Here is a 24,696-nt window from a genome sequence, read left to right as displayed (position 1 = left end):
TCAGACACGCGCCTCCAAAATGAGACACAAGAGACGCGCACTTTAGGACTGCACATGCGCATAGTCTTGATCCAGCCTGAAAAATACAGTTTTTTGTCATGATTTGAGCGTTTAGAAACAAAAATTATGAGATTTCATTGGTGATTTCAAATATTAAATTTGATTGAAAGCTTGGCAAACAGCTTTAGAGAATTTGATGTTTCCACATTCAGAGATCGGAGCTGCACTTGAATGCCCGAGAGGCGTTTCAAAGATGGCCACCAAGTCAAATGACTTGTCTTAAAGGGATAGTTTACCCAAAAATGAAAATTCTGTCATCATTTACTCACCCTCAGGTTGTTAAAAATAAAATTACAAATTGTTACAAACCTGTACAAATTTCTTTGTTCTGCTGAACACAAAGGAAGATATTTTGTAGAATGTGGGAAACTGAACTGTTTTGGGGCACCATTGACTTCCATAGTATTTATTTATTTTTTTCTACTATGGAAGTCAATGGTGCCCCAAAGCAGCCTAGTTACAAATTACAAAATATCTTCATTTGTGTTCAACAGACCAAAGAAATTTATACTGGTTTGGAACAACTTGAGGGTGAGTAAATGATGACAGAATTTTCATTTTTGGGTGAACTATCCCTTTAAAGGGACTTTGGTAGTAGTAGTTAAATTCGTGCATGCGCAACAGAACGCTAGAAAGCCGTTGCCTTTGTATCAGCTGCTGCTGACAGTGCTGCTTAATATTTTTATGTAATAAATTGTATTACATAAAAATATATTTTTTAATATTTTTATTGTAATAAATATTTCCAAGATTCTCAGATAAACAGAAAGTTCAAAAGAACATCATTTGAAATAGAAATACATTTTTAATGACTTTTCAGGCATAAAATCTTATTTTTAAAAGTATGCAGAAAATATGTCGGTGACCCAGTGCTGTTCTGCAAAACCGATATACTGTATGTCTGTATATACTCTGTATTTCACTGGTAGTATTTTCTACCATTGTTAAAAAAAAAGAAAAGGTAAAAACAATTTTCATTGTGGAAGCCTTTCTTTACGCTCTCCAGTAGGGATTTATCTAACGGAATATTGCTTACCTGGATGATAGATTTGCATTTGCCGCTACAAATCGCTAGGGGGTGCTGCAGGACTCCAAACACACAGTAAAAGTGTATGAATGTCACATAATTTTTAGTGACAACAAGGATAATACCATAAGGAGACATAAGATGGAACCAATAAAACACGTACACACACAGTCAAACAAGATGTATTTAGGAAAACTGCTTTTTTTATTTAAAACTCAGAGCTGTTAGACAGACATGAGGTGTCAAGTTTGGCTTAGGACAGGAGAGACATAACGTCTGCAACAACAGACATATCGCTGATTACTGGCAAAGACAATCCAGCAATGCACCCGGTTACTTAGCAACAGGTGCAAGCCATGATAAAGCATGTTCCTTGTGGCTCCAATTAGGAGAGCTTGGAAAGCGGAATTACAAGCCATACAAAAACACAAATCCAATAATAATTACAGTGGCTTATGAGCAGAATAACACATATAGGACATCACACAGAGCTTGTAACCTTAAAAAGGGCTTTTCTGTGCTTTTGCTTTTTGAGTATGCGTTGCCAAACAAAACTGTACCTTTATTAACACGTGCAATAACAAAAGCTGACAAGTGGGACCGGGGAAGGAAGCTGTCCACACACACACACCCCCTTAAGTTTAGCATTACGTCCATCCTATGCTCATGTAAGCCAGCGTTCTTCATAAAGGAAACACAAAGCATGTTAATTCACACCTGTCTTCACAGCTCTATCACATTCTGAGTCCCTATGAGAAGCCCCTTATAGATGATAGATGGAGAGATGAATGAGAGAGAAAGTTGCTTCCTGACTTTCATCTGCCCTCTGCTCATCATCTCTCAGCAGCGCTCTGGAGGTCCAACCCTGTACACTCCTCTTCACTCATCCCTCGTTCACTAGCTGGGCTCTGACGGCTTGTTTAGCTCCACTTTTACACCCCTTTCACCTGCACCTGAAAGACAGAGAAAGAGAAAAATGTCATGAAGATGGATACAGAACTGCTTTATGCCCGCTCTGATAATGCATATCTGCATATTACCCCACTCTGGTTCATTATTTAACTATTTAAAGCAGGGGTGTCAAACTCATTTTTGGCCCGCGGGATGTACGCGTAACACCCCTGATTTAAAGGAATACTTCATCCTGAAATGAAAATACTGTCATCATTTACTCACCCTTATGTCATACAAGCAGTTTATACAATGAAAGTGAGTGGTTACTGATTAGTAAACTACCATTCAAACCATTTTTTTAAAAGAAATTAATACTTCTATTTGGAAAGGATGCTTTAAATTGATCAAAAGGGATCTGTTCATCATATAAAGTGATTGTGTCTCTTCAGAAAATTTGGACTAAACCGCTCAATTCATATGAACTAGTTTTACGATGAATTTTTTGAAGCGTCAAAATGGTAGTCGCGTAGCTGTCAATGGAGGAACAGAAATCGCTCAGAGTTTATTAAAAATATCTTCATATGTGTTCTGAAGATGAAAGAAAGTCTTGTGGGTTTAGAACAAGATGAGGTTAAGTAATTTTTGGGTGAACTAACCCTTTAAATGGTATTCCAGCAATGCAATCTGGCCATAATCCCATAAATACAGAACAGAAATCTATAGATAATACACAAATGTATTGTACAGTCATGTTTGAGCAGATTTTACCTGTTAGATATTTCTCCTTAGCTCGAGCTCGCTCATCAGCGTCAAAATACCACACCGTTATAGCATACCTGCACATAAATTTGCACAGAATACAAGCATAAGCGGCGTACAGGACTATTTTACAAAATGAAATGCGTCACTATCACTGACCTCGTGGCATAAGCTGGCTGGACCTCATGTGGGTTCCGTCTGTCTGACCAAAACAGCAGAAGTCTGTCAAACTTGGGCTCAATGTCTGCAAACTGAGCCGTTCCCTCTGGAAAGATCCGCAAAAGGCCACCGTGTTCCTATAGAGTGAGCAGATGAGAATTATGGTATATACAGGGGCTGGACAATGAAACTGAAACACCTGGTTTTAGACCACAATAATTTATTAGTATGGTGTAGGGCCTCTTTTTGCAGCCAATACAGTAGGAATGACAGATACAAGTCCTGCACAGTGGCCAGAGGGATTTTGAGCCATTCCTCTTCCAGAACAGTGGCTGATGCTGGAGGAAGAAAACGTTTTTGACTTGCACCTTCAAAATACCCCAAAGTGGCTCAAAAATATTTAGATCTGGTGACAGTGCAGGCCATGGAAGATGTTCAACTTCACTTTCATGTTCATCAAACCATTCTGTCACCAGTCTTGCTGTGTGTAATGGTGCATTATCATGCTGATACATGGCACCCCCTTCAGGGTACAATGTTTGAATCATTAGATGCACGTTCCTCCAGAATGGTTTGTTCTTGGCAGTGACGTGCCCATCAAGCACAGTAGGGAATGCCATGATATTGCAGCCCAAACCATCACTGTGCTTCACTCTGGGCACACAACAGTCCGGGTGTTAAGACTCTTTGGGGCTTCTCCACACCACAACTCCCACGGATGTGGGAAAGACAGTGAAGGGGAACAATACATGTTTCATATTGTCCACAGCCCAAGATTTGCACTGTTTGCACTTATAAAACTGACATTTGGCATTGGCACGAGTGATTGAAGGTTTGGCTACAGCAGCCTGACAATGAATATTGACCTCATGTCCTGACGAACATTTAATTCTGCAGTGAGTTGGGCAGCTGTGGTTTTGTTTTGTTTTTTGGATATAATCCAGGTTATATCCCTTTCAAACAGCTTCCTTTTGCCTCGACATTTACTCCTGTTGGACGTCGTTCATCCTACGTGGTGGTATGCCGACACTGGAATGTAAAATCAGTGAAGATCGGCCATCAGGCCGTGCATAAATAGGCATGAAACCTCCAGCACTACATTGGCCAGTGTTTCAGTTTCTTTGTCCAACCTAGGGCCCTATGATTTCCGCGATGCAGAAAACGCGGACGGAATCGCGGAATCCAGTCATAAAAACGTAATTTAGTATATAACGTGGAATGTCACGGAATTAGTCAAATTTTTGATGAATGAATTAAAAGCAGGTCAGTACACTTAAATCAAATCGCGATTTAGACTGTCCGTGAATATTAAACCGCAAAAAGACTATTTAAATATGAATCCTGCACGCCTGTGTGCCTCTGAAATGAACATACATACACTAAAGCACGTGCGACGCTCGCGGTGTTTTCATCCTCTGTCGCCTCACTATATGAGGAAATGAACGCACTAAATTCATCTCCAGAGCTGCTCTGAAAGTCACTTCATCAGCTTTTAACCGCTTCGTTTGAGAAAACTATCGTCATAAACACAGAGAAACTCAAAACTCTAGACAACCCGTCAAAATAAAAGTTCCATTTAACTTGACAGAAACATATTGTACAGTAGAATTTAGATAAATTAATTTAATAGTAAATTATTAAAACTATATTTTTAGGGAATAATCTCAGTTTTTCTTCTGTGATTTAATTTTAACAGTGAAGCTCTGTTGTGCAGCACATTTGACAAAAAAAGTTTAATTTCACGATTAAAAGATAAATTAAATGACATTAATTTGATTGCCGGAAAAATTAAAATACGCAACAGAATATCTGAAAAAACACAACATTTCATAAAAATACATTTTTTAATGAATACATTTTGCTGTTTTTAAGAATTCAATTAATTAGACATTTTTGATTGTTAAAATGTAATTAAACCATTAAAATGGAATCCAGAAAAGTTAAAACAGAAAGCAGAATTTGGTAAAAAAAAAAAATAAAACAGAATTTGAGGGGAAAGAATAAAATGTATATCATAGGGCCCTAAATAAAATGTAATTTTTTGATAAACTGTTAATAAATTGTTGGTAAATTGGATAAGTTTCATTATTTCAATTAATTAGACATGCTTTTTGATTGCTAAGATTTAATTTAACCATTAAAATGTCCAAAAAAAAAAAAAAAAACGGAATCCAACCCCTGTAAGTTTCATGGGTACTCTTCATGTAATAACATTCAAAAACTATTAAATGGTAAGAATTATTATGATTGGTTCAGCTTTAGTCTAGACATCTGATACTGAATACCGATACTGATCTGTAACACATTTTTTAAAATTTAATTTAGCACATTAAATATTACCATAATTTATAACTACTTCACAATTTAAAGTTGCACTGTCCATTTTTCTTCATTAAAAAGTTCCATCCCATGAATTGTACTTTTGTATATTTTTGTCTGTGTATGTGTGTGTGTGTATATATATATATATATATATATATATATATACATACATATGTACAGTATATGTATACACAAACACACACAATACATTTAAATATATTCAAATAGAAAACTTTAAATTTAAATATTTAGATTTAAATATATATATATATATATATATATATATATATATATATATATATATATATATATATATATTTATATATATATATATATATATATATATATATATATATATATTTTTTTTTTACCATATTTTTGATCAAATAAACAATTTAAATTTTCATTTACACAAAACAGAATGTTATGGATGGGAAACTCTGGAAGGGAATGTCTTTTTTCCTGCCTCAGGACAACCTGTTGCTAAATTTGGCTTAAAGAAAAAAAATCTGACACACTGTGACTTTTACATAAGCCAAGGCAACTGGGAACAAGCAGGTTTGCGTGAGACGGCTATTTTCCTCTCCATTCAGTGAGAGAGAGAGAGAGAGAGAGAGAGAGAGTACGCTAGTTTATAGCATGTATTACTGGCATCCTGTGCAGCTTGAGAAGGACGGAAAATATCAGGGTTGTATGTGTGCGAGATGTGACCCATCCTTACATCACAGCTTTGAAACTTATAGAAACACATGACGGGAAGAAAATGGAGTTTGCAGGCTGTGCTGCATTCTTACGAGTCTCGAGCAAAGAGTGAGTTTAACCTTAAACAGCATCTAGATAAAGAGTAACATGCCCTTGAGTGTTTAATGAAAACTAAACACTACAGACAAACACTACATCCTTCTTTCCCTTCTACAATCCCTGTCTCTTGCCTGTGAAACTGGCCAATTCTCTCTTTACCATTCACTTCATGTAAGAACATCTGATCAGCACTCTGGATGGTTTCCATGGCAGGTCGGAATGTTCTAGAGCAGAACCGCTCTCTGACGCAGTGCTGGTTTTAAGAGCTGGAAAGTGACGACGGTGGTAGAGTCAGTGGTGAAAAATGTCAATGCTGTCACAGCGAGCGCTCATGGAACTTTAAACAGTAAATGTTTAACATAACCATAAGAACGGAGGCGGAAATTTCACAAGTTATTAATACATATGTCCATATTCAATTCCAAATTGTATTAGATTCTGACTCATTTAGGCATATTTCAGTTACCATTCTGTCTCCACTAATGTTGTAAACTACAGTATGCAAGGCAGTGTTTCACTCAGATTTAAACCATTCTTTAAAAGAACAAGGTTGTAATATTTTGGGACTCGAGAACCAGTCATGTGTTTCAGGATCAGGCTACACTGGTCATGATGTAGATTTTTGATTCACTAAAAAGAACTGGTTCATAATATTCGTTTGTGTAGCCCAATTCACACACTTTTTGTGAAGCTGTGAATCAAAAACAAACAACGTGGCCAGTGTAGTATGATTCACAAACTGGTCATGCGGTATGCTTTCGTTTCACTAAAAATCACTGGTTCATAAGAGTCTCTGTTTCAGAAATCAGGCTATACTAGTGACCAGTGTTGGGGAAAGTTACTTTTAAAAGTAATCCATTACAATGTTGCGTTTCTTAGTTGCTCTTCATGGAAAGTAATGTGTTGCGTTACTTTTGCGTTACTTTTTCCTCATCTAGGTTGGGCTTGCTTGTTTGTTTTTTAATTTAAAAAAAAAAAAAAAGTTCTATCTTTGGCAAATGTAAAGGCCCTTTCACACCAAAAGTGAAATGAACAAGCCTCATGCAAATTCACACCTGTACAGTAGAGGGCGCAGCTCAAACAAACCTTTCAGCTGTGCTGACATTCTGGATTGCAGAAGAATAGGGTGCAGGAAAGTTGACTTAAACACTCTACTTCAGCAATAAATAAATAAATAGAGTACCTCAGGGATGACGTGTTTTTGTAGGCCAACCCAGAAGTTAGCGGCGCACGGGTTCCCTCGATTGAAAGCCAATGCATTTTTCCCATAGACTTTTGGAAAAATCGCAAAAAATAAGCTCTGTGTTTAACAAAGGGTTATGACACTTACACGTTTTGTCTATCAAGATAATCTTTACAAGTTAACACAACATTTATACAATTTGAAGCCTAAATAAAGTCGTCAAATATATAAAGCCAGCAGTAGGCTATAAACGGACTACAGCACACCATGGTCGTGGATCAACGTCACCACCACCCAGCTTCCTCAAACTTTATTTAAAAACATGCTCGCTGATTATGATCTGCGCTGTGTATGAATACTTATCCACTTTTTCATGAGCAATGCTGTCCAAATATCCTGTTTGTCATGATGACGTCTAAAGTCCCCGCCAAAGGAAGTAGTCCCTTTTAGCAACTTGTTAGCAACAGCCGTTTTTAAGACACAATAAAGGTTTAAATAAAAATCACAAGTGGGTTATAACTGGTGTGTTTTATGTCATAGATCAAAACGTGAAAATATTTAGAGGCTTTGTTAACCACAGACCTTATTTCAGGCGATTTAGCAAAAACCCATTAAAAAAACCCATAGACTTTAGGGCGATGGAACCGGAAGTCCTAAAATGCTAACTCGCTTTCGGGTTTTGCCTACAAAAACATGTCATCCCTGAGGTACTCTATAAATGTAATGTTTATCTAAAAAGTCATTTTTGCTTAGTATGGTTGAATTGGATCATCGAATGTCAGCAGCAAAGACTTTGGATAATAAAGTGAGATTAAATACATAAAGTATATTTGTGTTATTTAACATTTCATTACTGCAGGTTTGCGTAATATACTGAGTTTGTATTTCACTGTTTTTGTTTATTCTGAAGAATACTGAATCTGAATCTTTGTGCAAATGAGATGAGTAAAAGCATTCTCACATTTAGTCTAGCTCACACAATGCCACTTTACTCCTGATTTCTTTCAACATGGGGACAGGAGAGGTGTCAATGAAAAAAAAAAAAAAAAAATTGTAAAACAAAGTAACTTGTGTTATTTATTTGAAAAAGTAATGCATTACTTTACTAGTTAATTGAAAAAAGTAATCGGATTACGTAAATCGCACTGCTAGTCATGTTGTTTGTAAATCAGACTATGCTGGTCACGCTGTTTTTGATTTACCAAAAAGATCCAGCTCATAAGAGTAATTTGTTTCAGGAATAGGGCAACACTGGTTGTGTTGTTTGTTTCTAAATCACCAAAAAAACAAAAAAAAAAAATCATCTTATTAAAGTAGTTTGTTTCAGAAATCGGGCTACATTGGTCACAGGTGTTTTTGATTTACCAAAAAGAACCGGATCACAGTCATTTGTGTATCCTAATTCCCAACAAATGATTCTAATGAATCAATTATTTTTGATGAATTGAAAACATATAGTCTAGCCTGATTCACAAACTGGTCATGCTGTGTTTTTGATTCACTAAAAAGCACTGGCTCAAAAGAGTCATCTTTTTGTGGAATCAGCCAGGCTACACTGGTGATACTGCATGTTTTTGATTCACTTGAAAAACAAACAAACAAAAAAAACATCTCAAATGAGTCATTTTTGGTGGGAATTAGGTTACAATGGTTGTGCTGTTTGTTTTTGATTCACTACAAAGAACCATTTTATAGGAGTTATTTATTTCAAGAATAGGGCTACACTGGTCACATAAGTCATTTCTCTGTCAGTCGGACTGCTGCGTGTTTTTGTGTGGTGCCCACATGGTCAACTCATTAGAAATAAGTTTTCCTGCCATTATTTTGCAGTAGAAATGTACAAATTTAAGCACTAAATATTTTCTTAAGCTTATTTTTCTTAATTTATTTTTCTTATTTTACAAACCCAACATAAACTTCACTGTTCTAGCAGACCTCTAATAACAGCACATAAACAGTCTCTCGTGTGGCCTATTTATATAAAGTACCAACAGCAAAATTTCCACACAAGGTTGGTTTTAAACTTCCATTGAATTAAATGCAAGCTCTGATGCAAGTTTGAGCAGTCTACATCAGATAAGAAACCTAAACAAACAGAGAAGAGCTTACCAAATCTCATGCAGCTTTACACGCTACAGAATGTATACAAGTTAAATGGCTGGGGGGAAAAAAACTCCTACCTTGGCATCCCAGTCTTTATTCAGGTAATATATGCATGTGACACATCTCCCATCTCCGTTAGGGTTATCCACATGCCGTACATATCCTGTCCCGTCACCAGGGTAACACGCCACCATTGCCTGGAAGGAAAAATGGGTTGTTTTAGTAATTGGCCAAAATAGCCAATCAAAAGAACATATGACGACAGACCCTTCACAGTGGCTGGATGCAGCAACACACTCTCTCTACAAGAAGACACTGTTAAATGAAAATTTTCCATTGTTTTTTTCCCCATCATAAGATCATATTTTTCTAAAGCATATTTATAGTCTTATTCATATTTTTTTCTAATCTATTATTTTATTTATAATATATTTTTATTTTATTTTTTAACAAGAATCTCACAAAAGACTGTCAAGAAAATGTCCTGATAATATTTCTAGCATATTATTAGGACAATTTTGCAGTGTGGCATTTTCATGACAATTAAAGGGTTAGTTCACCCAAAAATGAAAATAATGTCATTTATTACTCACCCTCATGTCGTTCTACAGCCGTAAGACCTTCGTTCATCTTACGAACACAAATTAAGATATTGTTGATGAAATCCGATGGCTCAGTGAGGCCTCTATTGAGAGCAATGCCATTCAAACTCTCAAGGTCCATAAAGGTACTAAAAACATATTTAAAACAGTTCATTGGTTCTACCTTAATATTATAAAGCGACGAGAATACTTTTTGAGCACCAAAATAACAAAATAACGACTTTTCAACAATATCTATATGGGCCGATTTCAAAACACTGCTTCGGAGCTTTACGAATCGAATCAGTGAATCGGAGCGCCAAAGTCACGTGATTTCAGCAGTTTAGCTGTTTGATAGGAGATCCGAATTACTAATTTGAAACAAAAGATTAATAAAGCTCAGAAGCTTCATGAAGCAGTGTTTTGAAATCGGCCCATATAGATATTGTTGAAAAGTCGTTATTTAGTTTTTTTGGCGCTCAAAAAGTATTCTTGTTGCTTATTATATTACATTATATTAAGGTAGAACCACTGAACTCACATGAACTGTTTCAAATAGTACCTTTATGGACCTTGAGAGTTTGAATGGCTTTGCTCTTAATAGAGGCCTCACTGAGCCATCAGATTTCATCAAAAATATCTTAATTTGTGTTCGTAAGATGAACGAAGGTCTTACGGGTGTAGAACGACATGAGGGTGAGTAATAAATGACATTATTTTCATTTTTGGGTGATTATTTCAATTTTTTTTTTATTCATGCCTTAAAATAGCTTGAATGTAACTCGACACTCTTGCTTCATTTAGTATACACAGATCTATGAATATGCTAATTAGCCCGCCTCCACTCACTTGCACGGGCTCAGTGATCCACTCGGTCAACTTACTGAAGTTAAAGCTGCACAATGGTATCGCTTTTTACAACATCGGACACATTAACGGTAATTAATATGATGAGCCTTTTGCTTGACTACGTTATCAAACAGCTAATAATGTGCTGCTAATGTTACACAAACACTTAGAACACCTTAGAACGTCAATGGAGAAAGGCATATTCATCATAGCATCATAATATACATCATACACCCACTATATTGCTAAATCTACCCGATCTTTCGTATCAACAGAAAAATATACCAGGATAACCTTCTCGAGACTCCCCTGCTTCAGATCAGTCATAGTTAATGATATGCTAAAGCACGTTGACGTGATTGGTTACAAGGTAGTTTGTGACGTAAGAAACACCAGCGATTTCAAACCGCGTTTTTGAAACTGTCTTTGGTTCATTGCGGTTTTAAAGAGAAAATACTCGGCAATGGTGTTAACTTATGAATTTGCACATGGTTTGTCTTATAGCATATTAAAAACACCACATAGACATATAAACAACATTAAAAACTTGATTTTCCACACAGGAGGACTTTAATTAAAAACAAATCATCGTGCTCAGACAGGTTGATTTTACATTTACATCGAAAATAATGAGAATTACTAAACTAAAAAGTAAACTAAAATAAAACATTCAGATTACAGATGACGAAAGGGGAAAAAAAAAATCGGGTACTAAAAAACAGCATATGCAAAATATTATTTAATTGTTGCTTTTGAAGTGAAATATAATCAAGATTCAGTCTTCAGGAGATTCACTGTTACCTCGTATTTGTGTAATGCAGTTCAGACCACTGAATGCTATTCAGATACTGTAAGATACCAAAGCGCACAACTACATGAAACAAAATAAGGTGATAACTGTGATATTCTCAGCCCTGTGATGATTATATCTTTTAATCTTGTTGAATCTGGGTTATGAGGCTGAGGGAACAATGAAGCCATTGCTGAAGTCTTTCCTTTGCTGAGGTTTTTCCTTTCCTGCTCTTCCTTTGCCCCTTTTATTTTGATCTCCGAGTTTACATGGAAAGTGTTAATTAATCACAAAGAAGAAAATAGCAGTGTAAATGTATTTGTGCACACCGACACATCCGTTTGGAGTAAAACTGGACAGTGTTACAAAGGAGAGAATAAGTCAAAAGCTCATAAAAATAGAACATCAGTTTATCAGTCAAAGTGACCTGCATATGACTCGGTTAAACTACATTTCTGGAGCAAACATGTAGTTTAAAAATAACTTAAAAGATTGAAGAATATTCCTCTCCAAGTAAAAAAAACAAGTCAAACTTTAAACAAAAACGTGACTAATGACAACGTTCACCTTTAAATCATTAACAAAACGTTTCAAACAAGCACACTTAAATATCAGAAACCTTTGGGCTAATACTGTGAGCCGTGTTTCTGTGAACTGAAATAAAGCACAGTCAGAATGGCTCTCTGATATCGATCCCCTCCGGGAACTCGCCTTTTGCCTTCTTTTTCACCCACTTCTGCACGTAGGCTCCTGAATCTGATCACTTCAATGATAGTTCGTGACCTAACACTCTATTTATAAGCAGCACTAGCCCAGCAGGGAATTTTTAGGCCTTAACTTAACCCTCTAACCCTAACCCTACAGCATAATGTCAAAGGAACTGAGATGTCCTCCCCAGGGACACGACATCAGTGTGTTTTGCACTGACTCTCAGCACATGTGTGTGTGTGGGGGGGGGGGACAACAATGTCTTCCAACATTCTTTGCAATACTTGCATACATACTAGAGGTGAAATGGTTCCCATGAGAAAAAAAATAAAAACCTTTTATTTCTTTACTTGTTTTATGTCAGCATTTAAGGCTGACATGGCATAAAAGGCATTTAAGATATAATCATTAAAAAAAATTTAAAAAACAAACATCAATTAATAAACATTTGTAGAAGGAAACGAGGGATTGAGCCCCTGCCCCTTTGATCGCGAAAGTGAAAGTGCCCTTTGCGGTCGCATCGCTGTGCCCCCGCGTTCCCTTTTCTCCTTCCCCGGAACGTGATTTCTGCTGAGGAAGACCCACAACACAACCACCGCTGCTAGAAATAGAAATATACTATTGTACAATCGGGTATACTTCGATTAATAGAGATAATAATAATCATAATAATAATAACACTGTTTATTAAAACACAAACTCAAAGGTCTTCATTGAAATTACAGAAATTGCACAGTAAAAAATGTAGCCTACTTATTAATATTATTAATTTAATTAAATAATTAAATTAATTTGATTACATTTTAAACTAAATTGTTAGCTTTATGAACTGATTTGATTACATTTTTATTTGTCCTTACAATGTTTATATAATATATTCCCTGTACTCCTGACAGTAAAATATGCCAAAATAAAGGTCCAGTAAAAAAAAAAAAAAAAAAAAAACGTGACATAGCCTACCGTGAAACCGCCAGAATCTTAAAAAAAAACGTGATACAGATTTTTGGTCAAACCACCCAGCACTACACCCAACACTTTATTAGTTAACACTAAAACGGCAGTAATTTACAGTGCATTATTCTGCAGCATAGTTTTTTTTTTTTTTTTTTTATTATTTGAAAAGAAATTTCAGCAATCAGACTGGTACCAGCCAATCACAGTGTTTAAATATCGGTATCCAAAATGTACCTCACAAAAAGCAACATGCCAAGTATTTACTGAAACAGTCAGACTGTTTCAGAACTGTGATACAAACCGAGCTCTAGAGAAATCTGAACCGTTAGACCCAAAAACATACACACCCTTTCACTCACAAGAACACAAGCATACAGAGCCCCCCCCCCTCAACATCTCTCCTCCCCAGCTTCCTGAGGCCTATAATTTGATATTAGATTTCCAGTGAAAGAGCGTCATCATTCCAGGAGAAAAAGCGACAGCTGAGGAAAGCAACACATGCTGGGAACAATTTTAAAAATGACTGTACATAAGGACCTTTTTCCCAGCAACACAGCCGTTAGCGGTGCTGGGGTGTGGCTGAGTATAAATCACTCATTTCAAGTGGAAGACGGGGAATGCAGGAGTCACGGAAAAGCCAAACTAGGGCCAGTCAGCAAGACGATGACTATTGTTAGAATTCTTTCTGTTAAAGAGGCATAATGTACCCTTTTATAAAGTCTCGAATTTGTTTTTGGGGTCTACTAGAGTAATGCTTGAATGTTCAAAAAACACATTATTTACATATTTTACAATGTTGCAGCACCTCTCTTCCCAGTTTGTCAGTAACACTCTGTTTAGTTCTGGTCCCCACTTCGAGCATGTTTCGGAAATGTCACATCCTTTATCATAACCACAAAAAATTTGGACTAAACCACTCAAATTATATGGATTAGTTTTATGATCTCTTTATGAACTTTTTGAAGCGTCAAAGTGTCAGTTATGTAGCGGTCAATGGAGGGACAGAAATCGCTCAGATTTCATCAAAAAGATCTTCATTTGAGTTCCGAAGATGAATGAAAGTCTTACGGGTTTGGAATGACATGAGGGTGAGTAAATGATGACAGAATTTTCATTAATGGGTGAGCTAACCCTTTAAAGCAAAAGTATAAATATTGTGATATATATCATTATGGTGAAATAAACTTACTCGTATCGTAATATATAAGATTTTGTTCATATCACCCACCCCTAGTTTTCAATAACCTTCACACCTCTACTTCTTTAAAAGGCTTTTAAAAGGGACCTTTCCAGCCAAGTCCTGCAGCCTGCAATGGCACGCAATGCACGACGGATCACAATACATGTGACGACATTTCAACTGAACTGTTTTCCCTGGCGGCAGGTGCAAAAGCGAAGGACAACGTAAATAAAGACGAAGGGAGGGCAAGCGAGTGTGCGCTTTAACCAGTGGGAGAAGGAGATATGGGGGAGAAGGAAAGAAAGACAAGCCAGGACAAAAAAAGCGAGCTGAGGGCATTGACGCAATCCGCGAGCCCCCAACGTGAATGGGCCGGAGCAGATAAGGGTGAAATCGCTCAACGGCGCTTCAATCATTCAGGTGGGGGTGAGTGAGAGAGCCAACTGCGTCAGAGAGTAAGCAGGGCATGCTGGGCTGAAAAAACAACCAGGTGAGGAGGGGTGGGTGCGGACGGCACGCATCAACATCACGCAGTGGGTTTTGCGTCAGGATGCCATGCCGCCACTCTCCCATCATCACCTGCAAAGATCCGTGACCGGGGAGGGACTGAAGGAGACTGAGGGGATGCCATAGTCCTACAACACAAAGAGCACTTCAATCAGAGCGTCAGTGCGTGTGTATTCCAGTTTCAAAGTCTCAGACACACCTGGATGTGATGCTGTGTGCACAAACAGCTGCGCCTGCTATCTACATATTTATTAGATTGTTAATATTCCCTAATATTCATGGCAAAAGCAGAATGTTACTGATTCCATTAGCCGATAGTAGTAAAATTGTTGTTTTTTGTTGCTGTTGTTGTTTTGTAGTAATTTGTATGTGGCAACTGCTTTGTTAAACATTACTAGAAAAATTGGTTTATGTTGGTTTATTGTCATAAAAAAGGATCTGCAGTGCAAAACATATACAGATCACATGACAAGCACTCAAAAATTACAATTCTGTCATCATTTACTCAACATAATGTCATTCCAAACCTGTAGGACTTTCTTTCTTTTGTGGAACAGAATATTTATGCTGCTTTTTTGCTTGTGGTTAGAGAGTCCTTCACCGACATAACTCTCATGCAATGTTTGCAAATTGCAATTGGGTGAATTTTTTCTATGCGATGTGACATTTTTTTCATCACCAACTCCATCTTTGCTCACAAAATGATAGAAAAAGATTCTCATTTCCCGCAATAATAAAACAAAGTAAATAATTAAATGAGTAAACAAACAAGTAAATAAGTAAATTAATGATCAAATAAGTAAACTATTGCAACATGAGGAATAAATTCTAATTTCTGGAGTGAACTTCCCCTATAACATCAAGTTTAGTAGACAAAAGGAAATAAACACAGACCATCAAAACTGGAAAATTCATTTAAAGTCGCCCTGTAGTCAATTTTATCCCTTAAAACTTATCTTTGATTACCAAAATGACATATTTAAATGTTTTTTCCTGTGAAAAAAGTGTTCTTCCTGCCTTAAAATAGCTTGAATCTAACTCTACACCCTTGCTTCATTTAGTATGCAGATCTATGAATATGCTAATTAGCCTCGTCTCCACTCACACCAGCACCAGCTCAGAGATCCACTGGGTCAACTTACTGAGGTAAACGCTGCACAATGGTATCGCTTTTTACAACAATATTTCTTTTAACCTTAGAAAGTCGGTGTTCTAACGTAGAACACGAAAGCGCTGCACTGCGTCTACAACGTAAACAGCGTAAGAGACTGACGGGAGAGAAGAGATTGTTGAATAAAGTCGTTATTTTTGTTTTGTTTTTGCGCACAAAAAGTATTCTCGTCGCTTCATAAAATTAAGGTTGAACCACTGTAGTCACATGGACTATTTTAATGATGTCTTTAATACTTTTCTGGGCCTTGACAGCATAAACTAAATTACTGTCTATTGAGTAATTAAATTGCTGTCTATGGAGGAGTCAGAGAGCTCTCAGATTTCATCAAAAATCTCCTAATTTGTGTTCCGAAGATGAACGGAGGTCTTACTGGTTTGGAACGACATGAGGGTGAACTAACCCTTTAATATGTTAATCATGCCTGGGGGTTATCATTTACTTCAACACATCTCCATAACAGTGATTTGTTTTCCTGGATTCAGGATTTTTCCTGTAAGAGGCCCTCTTGGGTTTACAACATGTCCTTTCTCCTTTTTGTGATACTGCATCTGTTCCAGTGAGCAATGCAGAGCTGATATAAACCTCAACTGCTGGACTTTAGCCAGACAGACAGTTCTAATAGTCCAGCTACGTGCAGAGCGTGCAGCTGCACTGCTGTTCCAGCGCTGACACCCTGGCAGACTGACACACACTGCACCATTAATAAACACGTTAAGGAAAAAGCAGTGACAGCACACATGTCCAAGAGATAAGTCATACATATAAGCTTCTGCTGATAAAAAAAATGGGCACAACATGCAACTAACAGCACACACACGCACACAAAACAAACATCGTATGCATGTACAATATAAACAAACCCTCGTAAAATGCTTTAAAATATGTACCAAAAAAATAAAAGCAGGCTTCAGTATGGTTCATTATAAAGTCTACAGGTGTTTTACACATCAAGCTTCCGCCTTCAAAAAACAATCTCACAAGTCTCCTGTTGGTTGCACGCAAGGTTTCCTGACATAAGGGTACAAAAACAAAAAAAAATAATTTAACTAAACGTCAATGCAGACGCAAAGAAATATTATACATCCTTCCTTGTGAGGAGGGACTTTCCAAAGGGAATGAAAGAATACGCTCAAAAACAGCTCATTCTGATCCAGTGCCAGCTTCTCTGGTCACGTAATGTAAACATGACCACTTGGCAATTCATTGTGTTATACTCCTGCAAATATTCTTTCTTCACCCTGACACCCAGAAGGTGTCGAGCAGGAGGTGACAAACCCCCTGGACCGACGATAGACGATAATAAAACAAAAACACCACACAAAAAGCTGAGAGGAAAGCATGATATTTTCTGATTCAATTTGTGCTTAGATGCACAAGCTCCCGATTTGATTCTGATTTGATTTAGATTCTTTTGAGTAGGCTACATTTTAGTTGTGCATTTTGCTTAGATAAGGAAGAAATTCTCTCTCAGCTAATGCTGTAAATTATACAGGGTACTATCGGACTGCATCCTATTGAATTTCTCATTAGAAAAAGAACTGGCTCAGTCATTTGTTTCGGAAATCGAGCTACACTGGTCATGCTGTATGTTTTTGATTCATTAAAAAGAACAGTATCATTAGAGTCTTTTGTTTGTGAGTTGGACTAAACTTGTCGCATTGTATGCTTGTTTTAGCGTGAAGACAACTCGTGCCATTGTTTTGCGTTAAACAGTCTTTTTTTTTTATTGCATCAACACAGACTGCATACTCACATTCACAACTTAGGTCTAATTTCTTTTGCCATGAAACAGAAGACTCAGGGGGGAACGTTGCTGCTAAAAGGCGATGCAAGAACCATGGAATGGATACAAGGAACCACCAGATATGATACATTACGAAAATATTAATAAAAAAATACATAAAAAAAGACAAAAACAATGCATTTATTTTAGTTTAAAAAAAATTGTTAATATTATTATTTTTTTTAAATGATTGTTTTTAAAAATAATAATTTAAAAATATTACCAACAGGAATCGTTAAAAGGGATTTATTGTTACTCACCATCATGTTGTTTCAAACCTGTATGAATTTCTTTCTTCTGCGGAACACAAAAGAAGATATTTTAAAAACACTGAGACATTTCTCAAAATATCTTCTTTTATGTTCCACAGAAGAGAGAAAGTTATACAGGTTTGGGATGACATGAAGGCGAGTAAATGACAAAATTTTCTTTTTTGGGTGAACTATCCCTTTAAAGGGCTAGTTCACCCAAAAATGAAAATTCTGTCATTAATTACTCCCCTCATGTCTTTTCAAACCGTAAGACTTTCGTTCATCTTCAGAACACACATTTTTGATAAAATCTGAGAGCTTTCTGATCTTTGATTGACTGCAACATTAATACCTCTTTCAAGGCCTAGAAAGGTAGTAAAGACATCGTTAAAACAGTCCATGTGACTACAGTGGTTCAACCTTAATGTTATGAAGCGACGAGAATACTTGTGCACAAAAAAAAAAATAATAATAATAATAATAATAACTTTATTCAACAATTTCTTCTCTTCCCTGTCAGTATCCTATGCTGTTGATGTAGTAAACACAGTGCAGCACTTCCAGGTTCTACATCAGAATGCCGGCTCATTATTGGCTGGCTCCTGCGTCAGCATCACACGCATGCGTCATGCTGCTCATGTGAACAGCAGTAGTCACATGGACTATGTTAATGATGTCTTTTACTAACTTTCTGGGCCTTGAAAGTGGTAATAACTATTGGAGGCCAGAAAGCTCACAGCTTCCATCAAAAATATCTTAACTCGTGTTCCGAAGATGAAAGAAGGTCTTACGAGTTTGGAACGACATGAGGGTAATTAATGTCAGAGCTTTCATTTTTGGATGAACTAACCTTTTAAGAAGAATCACAATAATTAAATTCAATGCAATTTCAATGTGTCAAACATTATGCATCTAAAACATTGAAAAATACTCAAAGTCATGTAGGCCTGTTCTGTTGTTTCATAATAAACAATACCTCTCGTTCCTGTTCTCACTTCTTTCTCTACTCATCTCCTTCCCCTCCACAATCTCCGGCCTCACTGAAGTCCAGATATATATATATACTTTGCCTCTGATCCTCCAACATTTAACAAGCACAAAGTTCGTTTATAGTTTAATATCAATACAAAACATAAACATATTATCCGTTCATTGTGTTTTATGTAACAGACTCTTTCCCCTTGGCTGATTCTTTCATACGCCTGCTGAGCATCCTGAATTGTCCAGCTGTACATCTGCGACACTCACAAAGACATTAAAAAAATGCAGTCTCAGGAAGTGCTATCACCTCCCATCAAGCCTTCTGATATTCACACTTAAACATCCTGTGCACAGCACATGCCTTTGCACAAACGAATAAACTACATTTTTATGCTAAATTAATAATGACATCTATCTTAAGCATGAATGTTTCTCTTTCATAATACTGTGGTTTGTATTGACAGACTGATAATGGTGTACGTGACTGATCTGAAAGCATGCCTGTGACGGCTCGCTGTGGTGTACAGGGAGTGAATCTAAAAAAAAAAAAAAAGAAAAAAAAAGGGAACGCATACTCCCTCAGGCACAGTCAGTCAGTGAAGTACTAGGGTCTTTGTCTTTAAATAAGAGACCCTTCTGCAATAAGCCAAAAAAGACCTTGAAATCCAAATGATTTACCATAGTGTGTGATATAAAACGAGACATACACTTAACGTACGCATAATCTTGCATAATCGTACCAACACTTGCTGTAAGCTAACTGTGTTACAAATTTCCTGTAAGTCACAATAAGCACGCATGTGTTTACAGCAAGAGGGAAAAGGTGATGGTTTCCCTAAACCCTGAGAGGTTGGAGGTTTGTCCAAACATTGTGCATGCGTAGGGCACGCCTGATAGCAGCTGGTGGTCGCAGGCGTTCCCCTGACCTGGGGAAATATGAGAGCCATGCTGGTCATGGATAACTCACAAAGGCACTATCAGTAACATAGCCTGTGGCTCAACAGGAAGCTCCTGTTTAAAAAAAAAAAACGGTCAGCCTGACATTATTTGTGGGGGTAGAAAATTCAAGAACAATTGAATCTGGGGGAGAGACGTGATGGTGCATAATATTCAGAGTCTTTAATGTGTTTAATCCAGAATTTTTATTGTAGGAGATTTTCAAGTTTGCTACAAATGCAGTGAAGAAGATTGTGTGAAACTGGTGATTTACGATGGAATCACAGTTCAGTAGTGCCCTCAATGATAAATACATAGTGACATATTTACCCCCTCTGTATTGGAAAAAGAACTGGAAGAGCTTTCATTTTTAATATAGCGTCTGAATAATTTCTTAAGATTCACTTTCTATTGAAAGGCAGGTGCGGATATAGGCATCACCTGAGGGTCAAAGGTGACGCGTCTTCCCGTCTAAAGTGACAGATCTGAGTTTTAACCTAATCCATAAAACATGTGTTAATGTGTTAAAGGGATAGTTCACCCAAAAAATGAAATTTCTGTCATTAATTACTCACCCTCATGTCATTCCAAACCCGTAAGACTTTTGATGAAAATCTGAGAGCTTTCTGTCCCTCTACTGACAGCTATGCAACGCTTCTAAAAGTTCATAAAGAGATCATAAAACAAATCCATATGAAATGAGTGGTTTAGTCCAAATTTTCTGAAGAGACACGATCACTTTATATGACGAACAGATTGAATTTAGGCTTAAACATTCATCAATGCACACATCAGCTGTGGTAAACGAAAGCTCAAGCATGTTCACTTGATGTACAAGAACCAATTCATTATCGTGTGTTACGCAAGAACCAATGAGATTTGTTCTCGCGCATCAAGCCGGTTCGGTTGAGCTTCCGTTAATGTTTGCTGATCAATGTTTAAAAGCTTAAATGAAATCTGTTCATCATATAAAGCAATCAAGTCGAACGACACGAGGGTGAGTAATTAATGACAGAATTTTCATTTTTGGGTGAACTAACCCTTTAACTGGGGCTTTCACTTGATCCCCAAAAATATGTTCCCACACCTTTTGACCAATGATTTTCCATAAAATTACTAGATAAGAAGATAATAATTTCATAGCTATTGCACTTGAAATAAAGCAGAGACGAGTGTAACTATTAAAAAAAAAAAATTGCCTATAAAATTTCCTGACTTTCTAGGCCTTTAAAATGACCTGATATTTTTCCCATATTTAAAGGTGCACTCAGTATGTTTATACTTGTGTTAAAGGGTTAGTTCACCCAAAAATGAAAATTCTGTCATCAATTACTCACCCTCATGTCGTTCCACACCCGTAAGACCTTCGTTCGTCTTCAGAACACAAATGAAGACATTTTTGATGAAATCCGAGAGGTAATTGACCCGTCCATAGACAGCAATATAGTCAACACTTTCAAGGTCCGGAAAGGTACTAAAGGCATTGTTAAAACCATCGACGTGACTGCAGTGGTTCAACCTTAATGTTATGAAGCGACAAGAATACTTTTTGTGTGCCAAAACAAAACAAAAAATAACAACTTTATTCAACAATATCTTCTCTTCTGTGTCATTCTCATACGTTGTTTACGTTCAGGGCTTCCAGGTTCTACGACAGAACGCCCTACTCATTATTGGACGGCTCCTGCGTCAGCATCACACGCATGCGTCATGCTGCTCACGTGAACAGCTTTGGCCAATAATCAGCCGGCATTCGGACGTAAACACGGAAGCCTCCACTGTGCTTACTGCGGCAACTGCGTAAGGATAATGACAGGGAAGAGGAGAGAAAGAGATTGTTGAATAAAGTTGTTATTTTTGTTTTGTTTTTGTGCATAAAAAGTATTCTCATCACTTCATAACATTAAGTTTGAACCACTGCAGTCACGTCAACTGTTTTAAAGGGTTAGTTCACCCAGAAATGAAAATAATGACATTTATTACTCACCCTCATGCCGTTCCACACTCGTAAGACCTTCGTTAATCTTCGGAACACAAATTAAGATATTTTTGTTGAAATCCGATGGCTCAGTGAGGCCTCCATAGCCAGCAATGACATTTCCTCTCTCAAGATCCATTAATGTACTAAAAACATATTTAAATCAGTTCATGTGAGTACAGTGGTTCAATATTAATATTATAAATTTTTTGGTGCGCCTAAAAAAAAAAAAAAAAAAAAAAAAAAGTATTTTGAAGTCGGCCATCACTATATAAGTCGTTATTTTGTTTTTTTTGGCTCACCAAAAATATTCTCGTCGCTTTATAATATTAATATTGAACCACTGTACTCACATGAACTGATTTAAATATGTTTTTAGTACATTAATGGATCTTGAGAGAGGAAATGTCATTGCTGGCTATGCAGGCCTCACTGAGCCATCGGATTTCAACAAAAATATCTTAATTTGTGTTCCGAAAATTAACGAAGGTCTTACGGTGTGGAACGCCATGAGGGTGAGTAATAAATGACAGAATTTTCATTTTTTGGTGAACTAACCCTTTAACGATGTCTTTAGTACCTTTCTGGACCTTGTAAATGTTGATTATATTGCTGTCTATGGACGAGTCATATACCTCTCAGATTTCATCAAAAATATCTTAATTTGTGTTCCGAAGATAAACGAAGGTCTTACAGGTGTGGAACCACATGAGGGTGAGTAATTAATGACAGAATTTTCATTTTTTGGTTAACTAACCCTTTAAGCCTCCTCTTATTCGCCACAGAAGAAATAGTAGTTTTGGACTCTATACTGACGTTTGTTTACTAACTGCAGCCAATTCACACCAAAGCCATTTAGTTTTTGTATTGTTTCTTTTCTGTGTATCTCATCCTAATCAAATCTGTATAATAGAAAGATTTGAGGTTTTTTTTGTTGTTGTTTGCATGTTACTGGTGCCCAGCTGGTTACCTGCAGCGGCTGTGTGGCTGGTCATGTGACATCGCCCATGAAGGGGCGATCCGCTTGCAAATGTCCAAAACGTAGAACGGTAGAGAGAGGCATATTAATATTCATAATGAAAGCTTTCCCTGATTGTTCGGTTAAATGGCAAGCCCATCAGCAGGCCCGATAGAGTAGGCTCTACCTTTTGGAAATTGCAGGACAAAAACAGCCGTATCTAGATATATGACGTCTTTGTCATTTTAAAGATATTCTCACATCTCTAATGTTTTTTTGCATAAAACTTTTTTTTTAATTAGCACAAAATTACTGAGCGTACCTTTAAGTGTCATGCACCACTGCTCTCCTCTATGACAGCTCTACTTACTTTTGTTCTTCCATTGATCCTGTAGTTGCCCAGTTTCCCGTTACAGTGTCGGATCAGATCGTCCATGCGACTCATGAGAAACGCTATCCTTTCGCATCCCGGCTCCTTTCCCTCCACCCAGGTGATCTTATCCCCCCGAATGTCCTTAGACGAGTCGCTCCTCTGACTGACCAGCTGTCCGTCTGTAAAGCCGCCGGTCAAGTAAAGCGCCCGCACGTCCTCCAGAATACTGCGTCCGATCTCGTCACCTAGGAAGTTGTCGACCACACAGATGCCGTGCTTGTTCATGCAGGGCACGATATAGTCCGTGGCCAGTTTCTGAGGAGGCGACCGCGTCTGTCCGTTGGGTTTCGAGCTGTCAGCGGTCGGTTTGGTGTCAGGGCCCGTAGCGGACTTGATAAAATCTGGCATTCTTTCGCCGGGTGACGTAACAGAAGAGTTACTCTGAGAAGTGTTCGACTGTTCTGAAGTGTTGCACTGTACGGCGCTGCGCTCTTCAGCCGGCTGCTGCTGCTGCTGCTGCTGCTTGTCGGCCTCCTTGCACACCCGCTTGTGCTTCTTCCAGTCCTGTCTCTGGTGCTCTTTGCTGCAGTAGAACGAGCTGCGACACCGTCCGCACTTCATCAGGTTCTCCATTTTCCCGCACAGCTCGCAGTACTGGCGCTCTCGCTCCAGACGGTCGCTTTCCCTTGAGTTTCCTTCCATGTTTCAGCGCTGTATTACAGTATCAGCCTGCAACTTCACTACATGTATCCACAAGCGAAATTGAAAGAAACGCTGTAACCTGGCCCCCCGCTGCCGATTTCATTCCATTTGACCGAGGGCAACGTGACTCTCTCACATTCCCGCGACATCTATGGTTTGACACTTGTGAAGTCTCAGCGCGAGCCGTGAGTTTGATGGAAGCGCATGGCGCCGGCTGTTCCTTTTCTTCAGCGCTCAGCGCACGTCAACCATGTGCGCATGCGCACTAGAGACAGGATAGACAACACTGTGGGCAGGATCCCCATGTGCTTCTCACAACTTTGTGTGGGCAGAATGAAAATTAACAAAAAAATATTTAATGAGTAGAAATACTGCATTTGCGTTTGAAACAAACAAACAAACAAAACGTATAAATAAACTCCCGATATTCATAACAGAAAGCGAACAAGCGAGCAAATAGTTTATATTTTATCCAAATGTATATATTACATTTCATGCATAATGGCAATTCAAAGTGGTAAATAAAGAAAAAGGAAGAAAAGTCTATTTTAAAATCATTTAGGAACATAAAAATGAAAAAAGAAAAAAAAAAGGTTTAATGAAAAGCAATTTAACTTTGATTTAAAAATAAATTAACTAAATTAATAATAATAAAAAGAGTAAACATAAGAAAACTACCAGAA

The 24,696-nt window shown here is 37.4% G+C and overlaps 1 protein-coding gene and 1 long non-coding RNA gene across 2 annotated transcripts; both read right to left on the bottom strand.

Moving 5' to 3' along the window:
* Positions 1-1,268: 1,268 nt before the first annotated feature.
* Positions 1,269-24,285, bottom strand: egln1b (egl-9 family hypoxia-inducible factor 1b). The gene is made up of 5 exons (XM_051912563.1): positions 23,309-24,285; positions 9,386-9,505; positions 2,900-3,036; positions 2,750-2,817; positions 1,269-2,040 (listed from the first exon to the last, which is right to left on the bottom strand). The coding sequence occupies exons 1-5, from the start codon at positions 24,011-24,013 to the stop codon at positions 1,985-1,987; spliced, it is 1,086 nt and encodes a 361-aa protein (XP_051768523.1). The 5' UTR covers positions 24,014-24,285; the 3' UTR covers positions 1,269-1,984.
* Positions 6,993-9,379, bottom strand: LOC127522504 (uncharacterized). Its single transcript, XR_007932616.1, has 2 exons — positions 7,472-9,379; positions 6,993-7,108 (listed from the first exon to the last, which is right to left on the bottom strand). It is a non-coding gene; the product is annotated as an uncharacterized LOC127522504 (long non-coding RNA).
* Positions 24,286-24,696: the final 411 nt, after the last annotated feature.

Source organism: Ctenopharyngodon idella, chromosome 11 (genome assembly GCF_019924925.1).
Source record: "Ctenopharyngodon idella isolate HZGC_01 chromosome 11, HZGC01, whole genome shotgun sequence".
NCBI lineage: Eukaryota > Metazoa > Chordata > Actinopteri > Cypriniformes > Xenocyprididae > Ctenopharyngodon > Ctenopharyngodon idella.
Note: the sequence above shows the minus strand (reverse complement) of the source record. Positions and strands in the feature narration are given on the sequence as shown.